This window comes from Parasteatoda tepidariorum, chromosome 4, assembly GCF_982258835.1.
Source record: "Parasteatoda tepidariorum strain Cologne lab strain chromosome 4, Ptep-v5.0, whole genome shotgun sequence".
NCBI classification, from domain to species: Eukaryota; Metazoa; Arthropoda; class Arachnida; order Araneae; family Theridiidae; genus Parasteatoda; species Parasteatoda tepidariorum.
Genome location: NC_141758.1, coordinates 28,865,526 through 28,888,682, shown reverse-complemented (window position 1 = coordinate 28,888,682; position 23,157 = coordinate 28,865,526). Strand labels below are relative to the sequence as shown.

At 33.4% G+C, this 23,157-nt stretch overlaps 3 protein-coding genes across 7 annotated transcripts in view; all 3 read right to left on the bottom strand.

Moving 5' to 3' along the window:
- Nucleotides 1-23,157, bottom strand: part of LOC139424789 (sialin) — a 102,160-nt gene that overhangs the window by 20,461 nt on the left and 58,542 nt on the right. Inside the window, exon 1 of one of the 3 annotated variants that reach the window (XM_087160851.1) lies at nt 1,002-1,267. The exons of 1 other annotated variant lie outside the window; for it this stretch is intronic. The gene's annotated coding sequence lies outside the window, so the exon portion shown is untranslated. Of the gene's footprint in view, nt 1-1,001; nt 1,268-23,157 lie in introns of those variants that run through there. One more of the 3 variants, XM_087160853.1, reaches the window with a different exon arrangement.
- Nucleotides 8,021-23,157, bottom strand: part of LOC107441742 (sialin) — a 111,175-nt gene continuing 96,038 nt past the window's right edge. For all 3 annotated transcript variants that reach the window (XR_015432982.1, XR_015432981.1, XR_015432983.1), the window contains exon 13: nt 8,021-8,051. The gene's annotated coding sequence lies outside the window, so the exon portion shown is untranslated. The remainder of the gene's footprint in view (nt 8,052-23,157) is intronic.
- Nucleotides 13,663-14,067, bottom strand: LOC147810836 (uncharacterized). The gene has a single exon (XM_087162108.1). The coding sequence runs from the start codon at nt 14,065-14,067 to the stop codon at nt 13,663-13,665; it is 405 nt and encodes a 134-aa protein (XP_087018234.1).

The window sequence follows — 23,157 nt, the reverse complement described above, 5'->3', positions numbered from 1 at the left end:
TACAATAATTGCGAATGATTCACGAGAACATGAATTTTGTGAATGTAATTCACAAGGTGGGATTAGCATAGGTGTGAGACTCTTTCTTACTTGGGAAAAAATACAACGTGGTGGGTTAGGTGGTTTTGTAATACTACGGTAAATGCTTTAAAGTATAGCTTATTTTTTACTCTACTTAAAAAACCTAGTATCCTAACCTTATTTAAAAAAAAAAAATTGCGGCTACAATAGATTTTACGTGAGAAAGAGGCTAGTATTGAAAGGTTTTTCCTACCAGTATTTTTTTTTTCTGTCATACAATGTTTACATTTTCTTATCTTCTTATCTGTTTATGATCTAATCTGTTTATATCGCAATCCTTTAAAAATAGGCATATAAAACAAAATTAGCGAATATTTTTATTTGCAAATAAAAATAAAAATAATTTATTTTATGAAACTGATAAAAGTCGTGAATTTATGGGCTACAGTGAAAAAAGAAAAGAAAAGTAAAAACTGTAACCAGTTAAATCTAAATGACATTGTAAAGTAATCCAAATTTTGAAACATATCCAATAAAAATTTGCGATGTGCAAGCTTCAGTGAAAATTAAACAGTAAAAAAAATTTTTTTTCGCTTACATCAAATTACAGTTTTGAGTCTCATATGTGAGCATCGAGAAACCCATTTACTTTAAATAATAAAAAACAATATATTCTATTTTTTTTAAAAAAAAAACTAATAAATAATTTTAACTATTTCAGTAATGAACAAAGACGTATGCGTCAGTCCGTCAGACTAACTTAAATTTACATAGTTTTTAATGCCGTATAATTTACAATTTTATTCTTTTTACTTTTTTTATTAAAAACGCCACTAGATAGCAGCACATACTTGTTTATGTCGATCGCTTTCTAAACATTTTCTTAGAGTAAAAACACGATTTTATTAAAATTACACTATCAGCTTATAAATTTACTAAACAAACATTAATAAAACAAAACCAATAAGACATTAACTTACATCGTATTCTTATATCTTCCTCTGTACAGTTAATGTTACAATGACTTCATTATTCTTTGTCAAAGTGATTATTTTAGTCTTATAATTATTTTATTTAAAATGTACATTATTATTGTCATTAAATACATTAATGCAAACAAATCCCAGGATTTTCGAATATTTGTAAATCTAATAATCTGATTAGGTATAGCAAAATGATTCCAGAATTAGTTCAAATCAGATAACAACTTAAAACGTAGAGGAAGAGCTTGCGTGGGTAACTTGTCAGATTACTTTCATTGTTGCGCAATGATAAAAAAAAGGAAAAAAAAAAGAGAAGAAAAATAAATAGGTAAATAATATTAAGAGGTGAGAGTAGATTCCTCCGTAATCGCTGCCAAAGTTTATTTTTATTCAATGCTTTTGTTCTCTTGATTTCCTTTCGTATTTACTTTAAATGTTACCTTTTTTTTTAAATAATTTTATATTTTTCTTGTGAATATGCAAATTATTACCCTTCATAAACAAATAATATCGTTGTTATTGTTCCCGTGTTAGATGTTCTGATTTGTGTGACACAATACTTTATTTTCTTAAACAGAGATTATTCAATCCAACAATAGCACAATTTATTGAGAAAAAAAAAATCATGTAGCCAATTTAAAATCAGGATAAAGAATAGGGGGCTATCTGCTCCTTGATCGAAATTTAATTGGATTAATGAAGGAAGGTAAAATGGATTTAGCGTCAAACATTTTGTTCCAGGGATAGATATATTTTTTGTTTTAGCACGTTGAATGGGGATCACCGGTGATCGGCATTGAGTTTGTTCGTAGCGCCACAGGGGTCACCGGTGACCGGCAAAACCAAGATTATTAGAAACACATAATTCGACTAAATTTTTTATTTTTTTTATAGTATTATCGTTACTAAGATGGTTTAAAGAAATTAATGCAATATAGAACGCACCAAAATGCATTCAGACGCAGTGCATTCAAGACGTTGTGATCGAGCTCTGTGACTATGTCCTTCCAGCGATGAGCACGTGGAGGGAAGTGGCGGACTGAAAGATCCGTGCAGCGTTCTCTCGACCTCAACGAGAAATTCAACCTACTTAAGACAGAAAAGGAACGCAGTGAGTTTTTCGACAATTTCTTTGATCCATTTTCTGAAATTGATATTATGATTGAACAATCAGAAAAAAAACTCAAATGGCAGCAGGAAGATTGCAAACCACCATATATGGAGGAATATAAACTTATCGCCTTAAGGAAGAAAAGGAAAGAACTTTGTCCTGTGGAAACGACCATGTCCATAGAAACTGTAAAGACAGTACAAACAGTAACGCTTACGGAGTCTGCAGTAACAGTTACTTCCTGTGAGCCACAACTGGAAAATACTCAAATCGAGCTCACGGCAGACAAGCGCGTAGAAAAGGAGCCTGATATTCCTGCTTCTTCTCCCAAAAGACTGAAAGAGAAAAGGAAGAAAAGCCATAGCACCGGCAATACCCAGGAGCCTTCAACAACTTGCCCTGAAACTACGTCAGAGACAACTCACTCTAACCCTGAATCGACGGAGCCATCTCCACCGGCCAAACACACTTTCCTCCCGAGAAAACTTAAGTTTCTCGTGCGGGGACTTACTATAGACCACCGTACCGATGATCTTCGGAGAGATATTGACGAAAATGGTCGACAACCCATCAAAATTGAGCAACTGAGAAAGAGGTGTGGTGACGGATACAAGCCCCTCCCCCTTTTTCTAGTGATACTGCAAGATTCCCCAGAACATCGGGACTTTATTAACACAAAGTTTCTTCTATCTCATCCTGTCCAAATAGAGAAATTTCATGGAGGGCGTTACGCCATACAATGTTACAAATGTCAAAAATTTGGACACACTCAAAAATCATGTTTAAATGAGCCAGCATGCATGAAATGCGCAGGAGCGCATTTCACTTACCAATGTATGAAGCCTCTCTCCCTTCCTGCCAGGTGCATAAACTGCCAAGGCGATCACCCGGCCTGCTTTACGGGCTGTGGTGCTAGGCCGAAAAGACACCAGCGCACCTTCACGAGGAAACCTCAAGATGCTCCCAGCAATGTAGCTAGATTCCTGAACATTCTCAAAGAACTCCAGGAACTGTTGAATGACGAGAAAATAGTCTCTCTACTCATCTCCTTGCTCCCAACCCAAAAGATGTAGATATGGAGCCCCACCATCATGCCTGCTACACCTCACATGATTCCTTTCTTCATTTTTACCTCATTTCAGGTTCTATTCCGAGCCTACATCACATCTTTCCTATGTATGTTCCCGCCATGGGATATTTCAAGATGAATGGGAAAAGGGCAATTTAGGCCTCAGATGCCCAGTTCTACAACAACGAACGAACGAACTGTTATTTCAAACACTAACTTCATTTTGTCCCCAAACTTTATTTTTGTCACGCATGTTTCTTACACTAATTTCAGGATGAATGGGAAAAGGGCCGTAATGGCTTCAGACGCCAGGTTCCACTTCAACGAACTTGCAGATATCTCATACTAAACCTTAATAAACTAACAAAATAATGTCTAATATTTTCAAATTTAGTTTCAAGTTACTTACCGTTTAGCCAGACGAGCGAGCCTTGCAAAATTAGGGTGGCATTCAACGTGTTAAATATTTGCTTCTTTGTTTTGCTAGTTTCATTAAATGTGATATTGCATAGATAAGAAGATATTGCAGTTTTTGTTGCAAAACAACGATTTATCGCTTTTTAACTCTTTCTATATCCCCTCTGCATCTTCAAAAGGCAACCCTATGAAATTTCAATTTCTTCAGCTTAATGTTTTGTAACCACATTATTTTATGATTGGTAATTATTGTTTAAAATTATTGCATTATGCATTTTTAAAGATTTAATGCTTACGTTAGTTACGCATTTTACAGAACTCGGAGTGCATATACCTCTAAACTTCTAGGAAATTTCCTTAGTTTCCTAAAACAGCTCTCAGGCTGTTAGAAAAGATAATTTATTATGTCTATCATTGCATAAAAATAATTTAAATAATTATACATTAAAAAATATATTAAAACAATATATTAAATAAATATTTTAAATAAATATATTAAATAAATATATTAAATAAATATATTAAATAAATATATTAAATAAATATATTAAATAAATATATTAAATAAATATATTAAATAAATATATTAAACAAATATATTAAAGAGCGAATAGACGAATCTTCTATCATGTTCTAATGGATCAGAAAAATGTTATGAGAATTCTATTAATTTTAAAAATTCCTGCGTTATTTCAATATCAATTATAAATACTTTAGTAAGAACCTTAAATGTTAGATTGCATGAAATGTAAAAAACTAATATTTTTTTATTTACGATGGAAATATTAAAAAGTACAGACAAATTTTTTTCAATTGTATTCAGTTTTTAGCAATGTAAAATACAAAATAATAGTACTGAAAACAATACAACTTTAATATTTTCTCGATAAGTCTTTTTTAAAATTAAAGTATAATAAAAAATTATAAATAAATGCTTATTCCCAATTTTTCAACGGATTTTAATTTACGTGAATTTTTTTTCAATTTCAAGGGTTTCGTTGTATATAAAATAGGTAGAAAAATTTATTATATTTATTTTTCATATTTGCAATCTTTGTGATTTGACGATAGTGTCTTATCTCAGTTAAAATACATAGTAGAAAAGCAAATGACTAACAATTGTTAAACATTAAGTAATTTTAATATAGCTTCGATAAAAAATCCTATCACACTGATTGAAATAAACTATAGTTTTAATTTAATTAATTTTATTGATTATTGTAAAGGCATTTCTCCTGATTGTTTCATGTATATTTTAGTTTTTTTATTTTCTTCGTTTACAAACAAAGTGGCTGCCTTCGTTTTTTTTTAAAACTTTTTTAAAATTTTATTTTAACAGCCGGTAACTAATGCAGTAACCAATTTACTTTAAGCTAGCAGACAATTTAAAATTTTTTTTTTATTTAAATCTAACTCTAAATTTAATTTTAAACTTTTACTGTACCTTGAACATAAAACTGTCTAGTTTAAAAACTAAATATTGTTGCCTGTAGGAGGGTGCGAAATTTTCACTCCTGGCTGGCGAGTAAATGTAGTCTCATAAAATGTTGCTGTGCAACTACAATATTTTTTCTATAGTTTTGAGTTTTCTGTTAAAAAATAATAAAAATGGGGAGGAATAGTTTCAGACTGTAAGAGGTAGATTAATTTGATATGCAAAGATGTGCATCATAGAAAAGCTGCAATCTATGTCAATAGATGTGTCAACATCTCTGCATGTTTTCGACGTCCTAGGTTGTCCTTCCAAATAAACAATACCCTAAGTTTAAAAATGCGAGAAAATGTTACTATTGGGCAGGGCAGCCTGATTTTCAGGGCGCTGGACTCACGTTCGTGTTAACAATATTTTGAATCCATCCGGCCGAATAGTGAATGGTGCACATTAAATCTGCCAAGTCACAAAGTCCTCCATGATCCCATAATAGCACTGGGGACACTGAATCAGAGATTGATCCTTCTCTGCTTCAGATCAAAATTATGACTTGTGGATGAATGAATGAATATATGAATTGGTCCACCCTATAAGCGAGTGTAACGCATAGGCGTGGCAGAACTCGAATTCTTGGCCAGAAATGAGCCACTTGAAAATACAAACAGTCGCACCCTTAATGACTTAATGGCCTTTGACAACAACAAAGTAACTCTTTATGCATTTAAATCCAAATTTCATTAAATAAGTGAATGTTGTAAGGTGCATGGGCCATTATATTCGCTTCAATAACATTGACTCAGATACTGGAAAAATTTAACAGTGGCGAATGTTCAGCAAGATAATCGGAAATGCCTATAATTATAACTTTTTTGGGCTATTCAAAAAGTGATCACAGCTTTCAAGACGAGAGGTTTCAGCTGTTACAATAGACTTACAGGGCTGCCAAATTTCAACACTTTTTGTAAAAAATTATACTAGTGGCAGCTACGTTAATGTTTTAATGTATTATTTTGTTATTCATATAAACTTATGTTCGAGACCATTACATAATAATGATTTAAAAGTTCAGATACCCCACAACATCGTTCTAGCTATCTCGTGGTGTGGCCTAAAAAATGTTGTCAAAAAATTCTGAAAGTTTTGGTTTTTAAAAGTATATTACTATATGAAATATTTTGCGAAATAAGTAGTAGTTGGTCGGCATGAACTTAGGGCAACATACAGAAAGTTCTGAAGACTGAGAAACTTGGTGATTTGTTCAGAATCAGCGATGCCAACTTGCTCCGCTTTGTAAAAATAATATTTTCTAGTGGTAACGAAATTCAAAATATTTTTTGCTAATTTTTTTTTCATTTTATGTAATTTTTTTCCCACTACATATTCAAAATTCAAAGTGTAACCTTATTAAGAAATGCAACTTAATTGCATTAATTTTCTGGTTACTGTAAGGAGTAGGCATAAATGTCCTAATTCTACAAGTTTTGCTATTTAATTTGCTACGAATTTGTTGACATTTTTGCAGAGAGCTGGCAGCCCTGCAGAATAAAAATGGACCCTCCCTTCCCAAAGGAGATTCATGTTAGGCCTGCGCTTCATTTATACAGGGCAGGCCTTCCAACTTAATACACTATTTGAGAAAATTTCTTTCTAGTGGAACAGTTCATGTTTTTACATATTATTCTTTATTTTGTAAATATTTATTTAAAGTTATTTCTACGTTTAAATGAGTCTTTGTTCCAGATCTCCCATGTTAAGACTTTTGAAATGTTGGCAAAATTTTTATTAAAAATTTTGAAAGCTTTAGTTTTTAATTGTATACCACTGTATGAAATATTTTGCCAAAGTAGTAGTAATTGGTCATGGAATTGGTAGTACGAGGAAGCACTTAATCTTTTTGATAGTTCCACTTTCTTAATAATTTTCGCAGTGAGATTTTTCGTCTTGAATTGAAATTAAAATCATTTTCTGCAATTTCAACTTCATTGGTGTTCCCGTTGAATGTCAAAACAGTTATGATGCATTCAGAGAGTGAGTTCGAAGACAGTGAATCTATGAGTGAGTTCTAATTTATCAAGTGAAAATTATTTCTAAATTTTTTTTACCCAATTTTAATAACCATCTTATGCTGATATTTAAATTCAACAGTTTAAAGCGAGAGAGTTAATAAATATACTATATCAGTGTTTTTTTTTCTCTTTCTTTTTTTTTAAAAATAAAACTTATGTGCAGTGCAGAGAAAACTAGAAATCAGTGGAAAAGACATCACATATTTCTCAGCCAATATGTCAAGTAAGAAACTGCTTACTGACAATAAATATTTTACATTTTCGAATTTTGGATAGAACATGTATTGTTAGTGTGAATTTGGCATATTATATTTGGCATAGCTTCTGAATTATAATTAGTAAAAGAAAAAAAAAACTATTTATTCAAGCATTAATTGAATAAAGACAAACCATGGAAAAAAAATTTCAATTTTGTATATGTGAGTTTAGTAATGCATTTAATTTTTATTAAACAGTTATATTTTAATCAACTGCTTTAAAAATTGCAGTAATTAAAAAAAAGTTACTATTTATTGACTTCTGCATCAAATTAATTTTCTTCGCATTTTGAGTTTCGTTTTTGCTTTATGCATGGATTCATTATATCGATTCCAAAAACCAATGCTTGTCGATTTTTTAACTGCAAGACAAAGTTTTTGAAATTTAAAATTGATGCTCTCACAGAAAGAAATTAATGTCTGAATATCCTATAATGTAATCATAAGGAAAATTTTTTTAAAAAATTGTCAAAAGTCTAGAAATAACTTTCGCCAATGACTATATCCAAAAACTGCCATTGGCGACTTATCTTGGTCTGGTACTAAACTCAAATTAAACTTGAATTGGAAATAAAGACCAAAGATAAAGCAACAACCGCTGTTAGAAGTTGGCACAATTTTGGAAGAAAAATGCTTACATTTTTTAAAGGAACCAATGAGCAAATAATATTAAAAACATGAGTTCTTTATTGGGCCTACCCAAGAAGGTGGGAAAGGGTAATGATGAAAGAGGACATGAGGAGCCAGTCAGTGGGATAGAACAATCAGCAATATGACTCAAACGATGCCTTGAAGATTTTTATAGTGATGGAGAATGGCCTTACGCCGTCTCCTGCACTTAGGGTCATCTGGGTCGTAGTTAGAGGAAGACCAAATAAGGGGATTGGAGTGTCTAGTGCTCATAAGAAAGAATTTAAGAGATCTATTTTTGTATAAGTCAAGAAGACTAGGCGTACAGGTGTCATTACGGATTTTTTTGTTCCTGAAATACCATGGTGAATTTGTGATATTGCGGAGGGTTTTATTATAAGCACTCTGTAAGAATTTAAGATTTGTCTTTGTAGCCCCCCGAAGGCGGGTGCTGCATATGTTAACAGGGGGGTGAGAAGCATTTTAAAAATTAGAATCTTGTTATTAGTGCTGAGGGGAGAGTTCTTTTTTAAAATAGGATAAAGTGCACATTTTGCTGCAATGAATTTACTCTTAATGTTTTTAAAATGATATTTGAATGTCAGGGTTTTATCTATAATGACACCTAAGAACGTGGCCTTCGATTCCCATTTGAAAGAGAAGTTGTTATCAATGATAACATCCTTCTTGTAGGTCCTTTTTCTGGTGAATAGCACCGCCTGGTGAATAGCTCGAGATTTAGATTAACGGTCCCCAATTAGTGTTCCATAAAGCCCTATGGTTCCGTGGAGAAGTTACAACGGTTACACGAGACAGTACTTTTATAGCCACCCAACTATAACATTCAGCTTCTGCAGCCTAGAGTACAAGGTCCAAAAAAGTGGTTCCCAATTGGTGCTCCATGGAACCCTAGGGTTCCTTTAAGAATTGCAGGGGTTCCGCTAATTGGTATTTTTGTAGCCACATTCAGCTGACGATTGAACTGGAAAATTCTGCTTCTGCACCCTAGAGCCCGAGGTCTAGATTAACGGTTCCCAATCGGTGTTCCGTAAAGCCCTATGGTTCCGTGGAAAAGTTACAGCTGTTACCCGAGATAGTACTTTTATAGCCACGCAACTAGAACATCAGCTTCTGCACCCTAGAATACAAGGGTAAAAAAAAGCGGTTTCAAATGGTGTTCCGTGGAACCCTAGGGTTCCGTTAAGAGTTACAGGGGTTCCACGAATTAGTACTTTTTATAGCCAGTGATAAGTTTCAAAACTTCAGATAGTATTTAGATACAATCTATAATTTATTTAACATTTCGGTTGCATCATGAAATTAATTCTGAGAATATACCAATAAAATAAAAATAGCATTTTTTTAAAAGAAAATATAATATTTCTAATAATAATATAATGAATAAATTATGAAAAGGACAGGCATTGATAAAATATTGCATTAGTATTCCTCAGCACGCTTTTTTGATCAAAATAATTATCTTCTTCAATAAAAAAATATGTTTCCTTTATAACCATTTTCAACGTTTGTAGCAGTTTTTCTAAATTTTCAATTCGAAGTAAACCGTAATTCGTTTTGTTTTAACTTATTTATTTCAAATTTTTTATTTTCAACTTAAACATTATAAACGAATTCCTAGTTAGACTAAATATAGCACAAGAAATGGAAATTTAACTTTCGGATATTAATGATAAAACGATGAAAACTCTTCCTTCCTCTTGTTTAAAGTTTTAAAAATAATCTTTAATAGGCTATAATGATCAATATTACCTTAAAAAACTTTATTTATAAAGTCGGGGGGTTCTGCTGAAAGAAGGGGAATTATCTAGGATACCGTAGCCGAATAATATTGGGATCTGTTGACCTAGATTCAACTAACTAACTACTAACTAATCATATTTTACAGAGTGCCTATCCCCTAGGGGATATCTGCTCTTTCATCGCATTGAAATAAAAATGGGTGGGGCGGAAAAAGGGGGGTGCCTAGTCACTAATGACAGTATATTAAAATAAAGAAAAACAGTATATAATCTGGGTTAAGTACGTAGGTATATCGCAATTGAACATATTATAAGTACAAGTGAAAAATTAAAAAAGAAACAATGAAAAATTATTTACAAAATAGATTCAACTGTATGGATGAAAGCCCTTAGATAGCAAGACGGAAAAGAGAAAAAACTGGCATGTAAGATATTTAATTCCAGCATTTTTTTCGAAAAAAATAAAATATCTGCAACTATCAAGATTTCCTTTATAATTTCAGCATATATAAAAAACTGCTTCCTTTCCAAGATAAAGTAGATATTGTTGATTAATTCAAAAAAAGAATAAGTAAACTCCTCCCAAAAACTAGCAATAACTGGAATGGTTTTACTACCAGCCTTTCCGTCTCTCTTTCACCCCTGGATTACATCGGGAACGATTGACATGAAAAATTTATGGACGATGAGACAGCCTTAAAATCGGTTTGGAGACCAAAGTGGGCGTTATTTTCCGTCCTAGTTATTCTTCAGTAACTGGGACATATGTTGTCCCAGCCGTAATATCAAAAATTTACCAGACTGGGACAGCACATGTCCCGTCCGGTACGAAAGGGTTAAGAGTGCTAATTTTCGAAAAACAGTCTGTATATACTTGACAAGACAAGAATTCTTTTCATGATCTTGACAAGAATTCTTAAAATGCAGTTTAAGAGAAATCATCGAGGAATAACCATGTAGAAGGCGTTTTTATTTAATGCAATAACAATTTCAGTAATTCTAATAATTATTTACTAATTAAAAATAAATAAAGGATAAATATTAAAATAATAAATACTAAGAAACTAAAAATAATTTAATTAATTAATTAACTTGATAAAAATTTATTATCTGAAGTTTCATTAAGTTACTAGAATCCGAGTCGAATCAACGCCTCCTATAACTAAAAGGCCCCACACGGTATTTTACTGGTAGTCCGATCAGACCACTATGAAGGATATTCACTTTCCGAACGTGTATTTGAATACAAAATCTAGCTGAAATAAGAAAGTGGTAGCAAATATATGACTAAAAGTTTGTTTTATTTATGAATATCATTGGTTTGCCTCATTCACTTGTCAACCACTACAGATTCAATTCTCAATTATATATGATAAATTTCTCTCAATTACTTTTATAAAATGTTTTGGGTACATGCGCACAACTGGCTCACTTTTTAAATAGTCTGCGCGGACTACTTATGAAAGACCGTGTGGAGGCTTTCTGATGTAGGAGGCGATGGTCGAACTCATGGCAAAAAATAGGTGTTACATTGAATTTTACTAACACTTGATGCTTAAAATCGTTCTTGAAAACGTGCTTATGCCTGTTTTATTTTCGATGCTCTCTATCTTATATATAAAAATCTCATGTCACAGTTTTAGTGTTTATACTCCTTAGAGACGGCTTGACCGATTTTGATGAAATTTTATATGTATATTCAGTAGGTCTGAAAATAGGTTTATAAAAAAAAAAAATTTTGGAGAAATTTTTTTTTGCTATTTTTTTATGGTGTGGCATTAAAAAATACATTCAGTCCTTAATTTTGACCCTCCTACCACCAACCCCTACTTTTCAATGGCATTTTATATTTTTTTAACTCCGGTCGATTGCTGATCAATTAACACTTGATCAACTATCCCCGCCAGGGGAAAGTTGGATCTCCCGTTATTTTGCTTCTTAATTTGAACCCACCACTGCTGTGCAACAGCACACGATTAGTCGTTGAAAAATTAATGAACAACGTATCGAAGTCATAATTTTAATTGGGTGAAAGTATATTACTTCCACGAATCCCTATTATACCATAGATTTAAACGCATTCAGTTCCCCATTACGATAACAATTAATGAATTTCAAGGCCAAACAATGTCTGTTTGAGGTTTTGATTTGAGCACACCATGTTTTTCACACGGACAATTATACGTGGCATGCTCTCGAGTGGGCAAACCATCTAGTTTATTTGTGTTAGCTAAAGATGGAATGACAAAAAATATTGTACACTAACACTACATTGCACTAAGAGATTAATATTGTTGACTAATAATTTCAGAATTCGTTGTATATATAATTTATTAAAAAAAAGTTACAATAAATTAAAAAAAATATTATTTGTTGTGTTGTTATTTTCACATTCCGTCATCGTTCACAGCGCTCCATGCCTCTTCCACTCATATACCACATACGCACACACTTACAATCAATAAGATATATTTCCATACTCTAGAAATAATTCATATGGCAAAACAACGTTTGCCGGGTAAGCTAGTATGACTATATTATTATAAGGCGATTATCATGCGCACGAATCTCCTTTATTGAGAAATATGGCAGTTACGTTATGTATAGTTAATTTTTTCTATAATTTCAGCTTTTATATGTTACCTTTTTCTTCAATAGGACATGATTATACAAAAAAAAATTATATTCACTTAAAGTATTCAATTAAAATAATGAATGGTAAATAACTTTTAAACTCTTCAGTAATATTAATAATTGAAGTCACATTATACAAAAAAAAAAAAAAAAAAAACTATATATGTATTATCTTTCATGATATGAAATAGTGATGCTTGCGATATAATATGCGTAAGTGTAAAAGAAAAGCAATGACAAAACAGGTAACAACATTTCTTAAATTCTCTACTTGACCCCTTTGCCTCAATACAATACCCTCACGCAACTGTCGCTATCCATGTCTGAATGAAGGAGTGCTTTCCGAGACTGCGGGTCGGGCGGGAGCCCTTAAATAACATCACATATCGAGGATTTAATTTCAGTGTTGCTCGCTCACACGGTCATAACGTACACTCATGTCCATAAATTAAGGATAATGAAGTTCAGGCACAGAAAGAGACAGAAGCTAAACAAATTTGACTTATTTGTAAAGTCTATGTATTAAACAAAAGGTAAAGAGCAAAAAAGATGCTATATGTTTGACATAATTAATAAAAACTGCGATTTTTACTCCCTGAAGCAAATTTTAAAAAAGAACCTATTTACAAAAAACAGTATAACATGGTTAGTATGATGGTTAATACGGAGTATGTCTCCCGGACGTTGCAATACAGGCCGTACAACGCCTAGGCATGCTGAGTATCAAATTATCAATATGATCTTGGGGAATATTACACTACTGATCAAGCAATGCCCTCCGAAAGTTCGGGAGACAGGTGGGAGGAGGTTGACGGGCTGCAATTCGTCGACCAAGCATATCCCACACATGCTCTAATGGATTCAAGTCCGGTGAGCATGCTGGCCAATCCAGACTGGTGATATCCTCCGATTGAAGGCATTCGTCTACAATGTTTGCACGGTGAGGACGGGCGTAGTCGTCCTTAAACAGAAATTCAGCTCCCATGGCGCCCCGAAACAAACGTCCATGTTGTTCCAGAATGACATCCCTATGGATGTGGCCTGTCATCGCTACACTCTGAACATGCAGGTCAGTTCTAGACCCAAGAATAATTCCTTCCCAAACGAGCCATCCTGCACCACCGTAACGGTGTCGTTCAATGGTGTTGTCTTGGTGGTAACGGGTACCTGGTGCTCTCCATATGAAAGTCCGGCGAGATTCAGACTGCAAACTAAACCTGGACTCGTCGGAAAACATCACACAAGACCACTGTTGCGGTGTCCACAATGCATGCTCTCTACTTCAGGCTAATCGCAGGCGACAGTGAGTTGCTGTAAGTGGAACACATCTGATAGGCCTACGAGCATATAGACCAATGTGCCCTAAGCGTCTGTACACGGTCTGCCTTGAAACTGTCGTACTGGTAGCTGAAGAGAGCTGACGAGACAGGTCTGATGCTGTGCTCCGTCTGTTTCTTTTGGCAGTAACTGCCAAATACCGGTCTTCATTCGGTGTTGTAACTTGGGGGCGTCCTGTGCTGTAACGTCGACTCACATTACCATCATCTTGGAATCGTTGCCAAAGCCTGGAGATGACACGCTGGGTGATTCCAAGTTCCTCGGACACTTCCAGCTGGGTACGTCCACATTCCAACCGTCCGATGATTCTGCCACGTAAAAAATCATCCAAATGCTTCCTATGTGCCATAACTATGCGGTTATTGCACTGAAAGGCTTTTAAAGCGCTTGTGAACAATTTTACTTCTTTGCCACCATTCCTTATATACCCCTCTTTTACACTCTCGTCATTGTGACGTACTAAAAGCGTCATCTAGTGGTTTCCTGTAATTTGCATACTCTTCTTCAGGATGTGTGTGATAATTCTACAGGTAAAATTTTAATTTTAGAGTTTGATTTCCGTGTGATTCTGAATTATCCTTAATTTATGGACATGAGTGTAATTACGACAGCAGAGCTTAAACTACTACTTCATATAAACTTGTGAACGAGTTAAGCTTAAGCTTATTTTCGATTAAGAATATTATATAAACATTACCTTATATATAATAACGGTAGAAATAAATCAGCCTTTTTATTTATTTTAAAGCTAAATTTTTTTCAAACTAGATTTCGTGTTAAATACATTTGTAATCTTTTTCGTACCATCAAGCCTGTAAACTATTAATTATACTTCTATGTAAGCAGAACAGAAGCATTCATCGTTGTATAGTCTATAAGCTGGATAATCTAAAAATAAACGAACAATATTCTTTTATGTCCTTATGGTTGAAATTTACGAAAAATATAAAATTATTATCGAATTGTTAGAGTCTTTGAAAATTTTTATTACATTTTAGAAAAAATTAAATTTCATAAGTTTCATATATTTTGAATTATTAAAAGTAGCACAGGTGAAAATAAGTAGGCGTTACTTTGGCAAGAGAAACAAGTGTTTCCTTTAAGTATTAGGAAAAAATAAGATTTATTTTTTTTTAGAACATAAACCTTTAGTAGATAATACGTATAATTTTAATTATAAGTTACAAATTAGATATTACTTATAATTTTTTCAGTTATTTGATTCCTAATTTAAGTCAATAACTAATTTATTTTTTAAAAGACTAGTGCTGCGATTTTTTTATGGTATTCCGCGAAACTCTAGGGTTCCGCGACATTTAACCAGAGTTGAGTTTTGAAATCTCTCATTATATTTAAATACAATCTATGTTTCATAATTTATTATTTTTGTATTAATTTGTTGGAATTTACGAAATTATTTTATGAGTGACCAAGGAAAAAAAATGTCTTTTTTTCAAAAGAAAATATAATATTTCTGTTGTTGTTGCTTCTAATGCCACTTGCCACACTAGCAAGCCTGCTTGGTGAAACCAAGCAAATTTAAGGCAGAGGGTGCGTTCCTTGTTCTTCAGTGGCGCCATCTATGGCCAAGAATTCAACTTCTGCCACATCATACTTCGCACCCGTTTATAGGGCTGACCCATTCATACATCCATTCATTTATCCACAGATCGTAATTTTGACCTGAATCAGAGAACAATTGATCTCCAATCCAGTACCCCCAGAGGTGTTGATTTGTTATGGGAACATGGAGGACTTTTGCGACTCGACAGATTTAACGTGCATCAGTCACTTTACTACACGGGGAGTCTTCGGCAGGCGGGGTTCGAACCCACGAACTCTCGGACATGGGCCCAGCGCCCTACCGACCAGGCTATCCCGGCACATAATATTTCTAATAGCAATATAGTGAAACAGAGAGCATTTATAATATATTGCATTAGTATTTCTTGTCGCGGTTTTGAAATCAAAACAAAATATTAAAATTCTTTAATAAAGAAGTATGTTTTCCTAATAACCATTTTCAATGTTTATAGCCGTTAAGTTTCATTTTGAAGTTATCCGTAATTTGGCATATTCTATTCATTTTCAACTTATGCATAAACACCAAAAACAAATTTAAACCTAGACTAGATATAGCACATGGACTACAAATTTAACTGCCTGTCATAAAAACTAATTTAAGATTCTTCATATTAAAACGATGTTAAATATACCGTACTGTTATTAAATATTGTCTCCTTTAGGATATAAAGTTCGTTCCCTATTACCTTAATATTATCACTATAATAACCACTATTAACCCTTTCGCGCCGACTGTCACAAATACGTGACAGCATGAAACCGTATCAACCAGGGTAAAAAGATAAAACTGGTAATCAAAGCAATTCTTTAGCAGTTTATTTGTGGGCGGAGTTATAATTGTTTGATTTATTTTATTCACCATTACTTTGTTCAAAATTAAACTATTTAGTTGTACTTTGAATTAACATTGATTATATGTATGATTAAACTAACAATAATTAAAATAAAAGCAAAGTAAGTCTGTCAAATTAGAAACGACTACATTAAAGTTACCGTTTTTTATTTAATTACATCCTGATTCTGATTTTGTACGAATGCTTTTCTGAATCACCCGTCCCCAAGGGGTTAACTTTCGTTATAATGTCTGGGTACCATTGAAAGAAGGTCGATTATATTGAGTTCCACCGTCGAAAAAAATTTAGAACAGATGGACTAGAGCAGTGTTCCCTAACCTTTTTATCACAGCGGACCTGTCAACACTTGATAATTTAACCGCGGTACGCTGGAAGGGGGACGTTGATTGTTTATATTTTAGATTATTTTGTATTATTAATTTAATTCAATTGTATTTAAACATGTCTTCAAAATAAAATTCAGTTATACCAAAGAATAAATATAAAGGGATTTACATTTTAACTTACTAGAACGTTAAATCTATGAGAACCCAGATCTTGTTTCTTTGCAATGAGACGGATCCACGGGGGTAATCGGAGACAATGATACATTAAAAACATAAAAAACTTTATGTAACTACCTTCGGGGGCCCCTTTTTTTAAATAAATGAAATTTAATGGAACACAGATATCTTTATTTTGGGGTATAAACCTAGGAATTTAAATTCAGTTTCAATGAAATTGGCGGCCCGGTACCATTTGATCCACGGACCGGCACCGATCAGCGGACCGGGGGTTGAGAAACACTGGACTAGAGGACTCTTCTCCATGATTTATACTATCGATACACTATATATACTCCCTTCTCTTAAAGCATTTCTAAGTCTGAGCTCACTGAACAGTTCTGATATCGCCTTAGTTTTGTGTCCCCCGTAAACCTTTGTTCTACAGGGATTGGAGTAAACTAAGGAAACACCATATTTTAATAGCAGGTACTGAACTTTCGTTCTTCACTTCGAAAGATATGGGAATTGTTGCTCATTTACCTGTGAACCTGAGTCAGAGGTGAGTACGTTACCCCGGCTACAGTGCCACAGATACTCGTTCATAGGGTGGGTCATATTCACTTATCACACTCAACAGAAAACAATACACAGCGAGAAATAGCTATGCTCTGAGCGGGATTTGATCCCGCAGACATTTGCTTTGCGGTCAGGCCCGCTGACCGCTCGGCCATCCGGCCGGCATACTTTTATACTAACTCCATGTAAACAATCTGTCTTTTAGCAGCAAATGTTTTGGAAGATTTAACATGGCAAAACTGTACTATTTATTACTATTGTACTATTTATTAGCTGTACTATTTAAAGCTTCGAGTATGATCTTTTAAATAGTACTAATGAATAGTACAAAACTGTACTATTTATTAGTACTATTTAAAAGATCATGCTCGAAGCTTTTTGAAATAGTGACCCTTTATACCCATGCAAAATTTGTATCATTCAAAAGGAAGGTATGAAATTACAAGCTTTATTTTTTCTATATCTCTGTTACTAAAAATGCATTATAACATATCTTATATAGTCTGTCTTAAGTAAGAACTCCCCTAAGCATTCGTCTGGACCCTTGGCTGTGACTATGGAGAAGAAATATAACTGTTTCAAGTAAGGATGTGGGGTCACTGTTTTGGACAATTTAGCTCGGGGATGCAAGACAAAGGTAATCTTTTTTCCCAATTTATTGTGTTAGCCCCAAAGTGAAGAGAAGTCCCCCTCCCTGAAATGCGATATTCTTGTTTCCATCGCAGCAAATGGCTTCAGTCTTTGAGCCGGAGAGAGTTCTTACCGTCGATAAACTACAGAAAGATTTCAAAATTACTGGTATTAAAGCTGGAAAATTATTTATTAGTTTCCTCTCTTCGTTTTGATCTATCCGAATTTTGCATGGGTAAGAATGACATCAATTCAAAAAGATTCAAGCATGATCTTTCAAATTGTGCCTACAGTTTTGCCAGTAGTCGGAAAGACTACATTATACATTACTTTCGTAATTTACTACAACAACTACTTCGTTACAAATAAACTACTTTTTTTAATTATCGTGACTACAATTTTTTTCTTTTTTTTAAATTTAGAGACAATTTCGCTGCTTTAACCGGTTAACGCCCAGCGTCATATATTTAGGACAGTTCATTTTTTCAAAGACATTCATTGTGGTGGGAAACTTTTTTCAGTATTTTTTTTTATCTGAGTGAATTAAAGGATTCTCAGATACCACAACGATTTAGTTATTTCTGATTAGATCTAGAATTCTAAGGAACAAGTACTTTTTGATCTATCAGAGACTTTTTGAATGCCTTAACAGTAGAAAAACCAATTAATTTCGATAATATATTATACCACTTTTTCCATAACGCCACTTTTTGTATCATTTCAATTTATAAATTTGGGACAAAACGGGTTAAGGAGACGAACTTTTCTGGAGAACATAATTTAAACCTATGTTCAAAATGGTTTTGAATAAGAAATTGCTTGCATTAAATATAAAGGAATATTTAAGAATTATTTATTCAGGTTTAGATGAGCCCTTTTGATATTTCAAAAAATTTTTTTAGACTTTGTTCACTTAAACTTCTACTTTTCATGCCTTTTCCGACAGCGAATATTTCATTTAAGAAATGCGAAACTATCAAATACTTGCAATTTCTCAATCAATTAATGCTCCTCTATTGTCTCTAATAAATATTAAAATAGCTTTTGGTTAAAATTGAAATAAATAAGCTGTATTATGGTTTTTGTTGAAATGACAGCTGAAAGAACGTTAACAAAGAATGAAAATGGCTACTAAGAAAACATATTCCGTTATTGATGACTTTAGTTTTTTAATTTTTAAAAAGAGTGATAAGAAATACTAATGCAGTTCTTCATTAATGTAGCCCAGTTTTCATAATTTAATGAAGATATTGTCAATAGAAAAATAATAATTTGAAAAACTATTTTTTTATTTCATAAAGAGAACCAAAATATTATATAAATAAGATATTATTAATTAGATCTAATAATTACAAATATAGATTGAAAAAAATCCTTACTGTGAAGTAAAAATATGTCCTTACGTTTGGAATCCCTTTTACGAAACCTTAGGGTTCCGTGAAACACCATTTAGGAACGGCTGTGCTGGCTCAGTAATTTGAGTTGAGTACTCTTGTTCTATCTATTTAAATAATTAGCTCACATGGCTGTATCCTTATCCTAATTGAGACGGCAGAGCTTCACACTACATACAAAATGTAATAGATGTCAATCACTCAGGTTGCGGCAGAAACATTTAAAAAAATACATAAATAAAATAATAGAGGACTCTAAACAAATATTTCGGTTTATTTTAGCAGCTTTACGAAATTTGCAACAGACAAGAGATTTCGCGGATCAAGTATTATGATGAAATAGCCATCGTGGATGACATTTTGATATAATTAACCAGCAAATTGCGTTTTATGAGCAAGGAAACCTCCCACGGTTAGCTCAACCTCTAAGTTTTTGCGGGCCTTGAAAATTTAAAAGAAGTAATAACGAAAATAAAACAAATGTCGATTTTTTTCATTTCTGAGTAACCACCACTAAAAACTTTTTGCAACAAAAGTTCAACAACACAACTCGTGAAAATTCCAGCTTGCTAAGCAACGCCTCCTTTTACCGAATGCTGGATATGTAGGGTACCTCGGTATTCGGTGCGCAGCGCCACCAACCGATTCGTCTTATACTGATTTGTACTATGCTCAAAATTCATGAAGAAACAAGCTTATACTGGAAGCTTTAACTGAAAGCCACCACACGGTATTTTATGGATGGTCTGATTAGCCCATGGTGAGAGTAAACTTGTTTACGAAAGGGCCATTTAATACAAAATCTAATAAAATTAAAAAAGTGGTAGCAAATATACGTCTAAAATTTTTTTTATTTATGAATATAATTGGTTTGTCTTATTTACTTGTCTACCACCAAAGATTCAATACTCAAATATGTATGACAACTTTCTCTCACTTACTTATAAAATACATTATTTTGAGATCAGTTCAAGCCTTCACTGAGTAAGGACGTTTTTTGTCTAGCTCAGAGCGAATAATGCCCTACCACAAGTTTGCACGCGGCGGTAAGGTTTCACCTTCCGGCCGTCGTCTTGAATCGATTAGAGATGTTTCTTCATCCCTAGATGACGCTATTGCAACTGATGTAGCCGACTCTCGAATAATCTTAGCCGATTCAACACAAATTATTTCCTGGAATTAACCCGTTTTGTCCCGACTTTATATATTGAAATGATACAAGAAGTGATTTTATGGAAAAGGTGGTATAATATATTATCGAAATTAATTGGTTTTTCTACTGTTAGGGCATTCTAAAAGTCTTTGATAGTTCAAAAAGCACTTGCTCCTTTTAATTCTAGATCTAGTCAGAGATCTTTAATAAATTATGGTATCTGAGAATCTTTTAATTCACCCAGATAAATGAAAATTCTGGAAAAAGTTTCCCACCACAATGAATGTCTTTGAAAAAAAGAACTGTCCTATATATAGGACGCTGGGCGTTAACCGGTTAATGTCTAGGAAAGAATCAGCACCTGAAATGAACTTAGAAAGAGCCTGTGCCCGTTCCTGAGCCCAGTGTTAAACTAACTGAGATTACTACCACTTATGGCTGAAAGCCATTATATAGCAAGATGGAAAATATGAAAAACTGGTATGAAAGACATTTTATTATAGCATTTGTTTCGAGAAAAATAAAATATCTGTAACTATCGAGATTTCTTTAAGATTTTAACATATATATAAATCTGCTTCTTTTTCAAGATAAAATAGATATTGTAGAATAGTTTAAAGAAGGAATAAGTAAACTGCTCCCAAAAACTAGCTATAACTGAAATGGTTTTACTACCAGCCTTTTCTCCTTTCCGTCTCGCTTTCACCGCTGCTGCCACTCCCAGTATAGAACCGACTACTGAACCTGATGAAGAAGCCTCGGCGTCTGAACCAGCGTTCACAAATAACCCCAGAAAAGAACCTCTAGCCAAGAAGATACGGTAAAAAAGTCTACATCAGCTAAGGAAACTAAAGCCTCCTCCCCACCAAAACCCATAGTCAGCTGTTCTCCTTCCAATGCTCTTCCACAGCCGGAGTCACCCCCACCATCCCCGTTGGAAACCACAGAGGAAAACAACATCAAAGCCTCTACCACTAAAGATGAGAAAAAGAATTCTACAAAGTTCCTGAAAGTTCTCTTCCGTGGTCTCCCAAAAGACTTTGAACCAGATATAATTAGAATTGGGGAAATTGAACATCGAAGTGCATAAGATCGTCCAGTTCAAGAAGAGCCACTTTTCCTAGTGATCCTACCTAAGCTGACCAATCATGAAAAGATCTACCATGCGGAAAGAATAAAGCAGTTCCCGGTCAGCATAGAGGTTTTCACGGCGGCCTGCGGCCGCTACAGTGTTTTCGCTGCCAAGCCAAAACAGACACTCACAGAATTCTTGCTTTGACAAACCCAAATGGATGAAGTGTGTCGAAGGACACTATTCTTAACAGTGCAAGAAAACTAAAGACACCCCTGCAACCTGTTGCAATTGTAGTAAAGATCATACTTCCAACTTCTCTGGGTGCGAGGCCCGCCCCAGTTGAAAGAGTCTAAGAGTGAAGAAGACCACCCCATCGTCTTCTGCACACAGATTGATCTCCATCATTAAAGAACTCCAAGACCTCCTGAAAAATCAAGAAGTCCTCAGCCTTCTCCAATCCCTTATCCAGGGGGCGCAATGCCAAACCATACCATAGATTATAAAAGGGTTGGCGAAAATCTCTATTGGCGTTAAAGGAGCGTTCTCGCAAATTGCCAAACAGCTGTGTGCTTATGTTTTTGTTTTGTTTTCGGTATCGCGTAACATTCAACATGTTAGATATGGATGCGACATTTCTTAGTATCAGGGAAGCTAATCTTTCAAACAAATTCTCGAATATCATCACCAAAAATTAGGGAAATCCGCTCTTCCATTAAATCATCTAATGACATCCAAGCTTGGATTGACGCATTCAGCTTTAATACATGCACATCATGGATTACACGCAGATCTCGTCCAACTGAGACAAAAAAACGGTACGTGTTCCTTAACTGTGTTATAATTTTTCTGTACATATTTGAATAATTTGTTACTAAATTATGCTTTTCTTATCCTCTTAGAAAAGACTATGTGTGCCACCCCAGCAGTCGTAATAAAAGTAACGCTGTTATTAGAAAGACAAAAGATTGCCAGTGCACTGCTTACGTTTATAACCATCAAGCAATCAACTGCAAATACAAAAAGAAATGATAAATTTGTGAAGGTAAATATTAATGTCAAATTCTGCATTAAATGAAATATAAAGTGTATTTTTTTTTTTTTTTTTTTTGTTATAGCGTCGACATAATCTTTTGTATCTGTTAACTAAATTGTGTTTACAAGCGTTCTTTAAAAGGTCGTAATAAAGCTAAGAGAAAAGAAATTATACATTATTACCTTCATAACCAATTCTATATTTTCATAACTTTCATTTAATGTATTTCGAATAGTGAACTTCTTTTCCTACACACCCACTAATTGAAATTAATAATTTCACAATAACTTTTAATCTTTAATAATGAAATGGTTATTATAATAAAAGTTGTTTACTTAAACGATTTAAATTTTTTTTATTGTTTAGCAGAGACTTTGTTTCCAATTCTATATTCATTAATTAAAATTAATGGTTCTGCTCCATAACCATTTACAATTTTTTAAAAAAAATTTATAAACTTTTTATTTATTTTATGAAATTTTCTCAGCTATGTTTTATTGGTAATTAAATTGTTTACTTATAATTATAAATTAGTTTTGTTTAAATATTTAAATGATTAGACAAAGGATTTATTTTAATTAAAAGTTTTTCTCTTCTTAATGTTTAGACACATAAGTGAAAATTAATTTAATTGATCTATCTCTAAAATGTGAGT

What these genes read in the sequence shown, in the direction of transcription:
- LOC147810836 (XM_087162108.1), bottom strand. Translation starts at nt 14,067, where the DNA reads ATGGCACATAGGAAGCATTTGGATGATTTTTTACGTGGCAGAATCATC.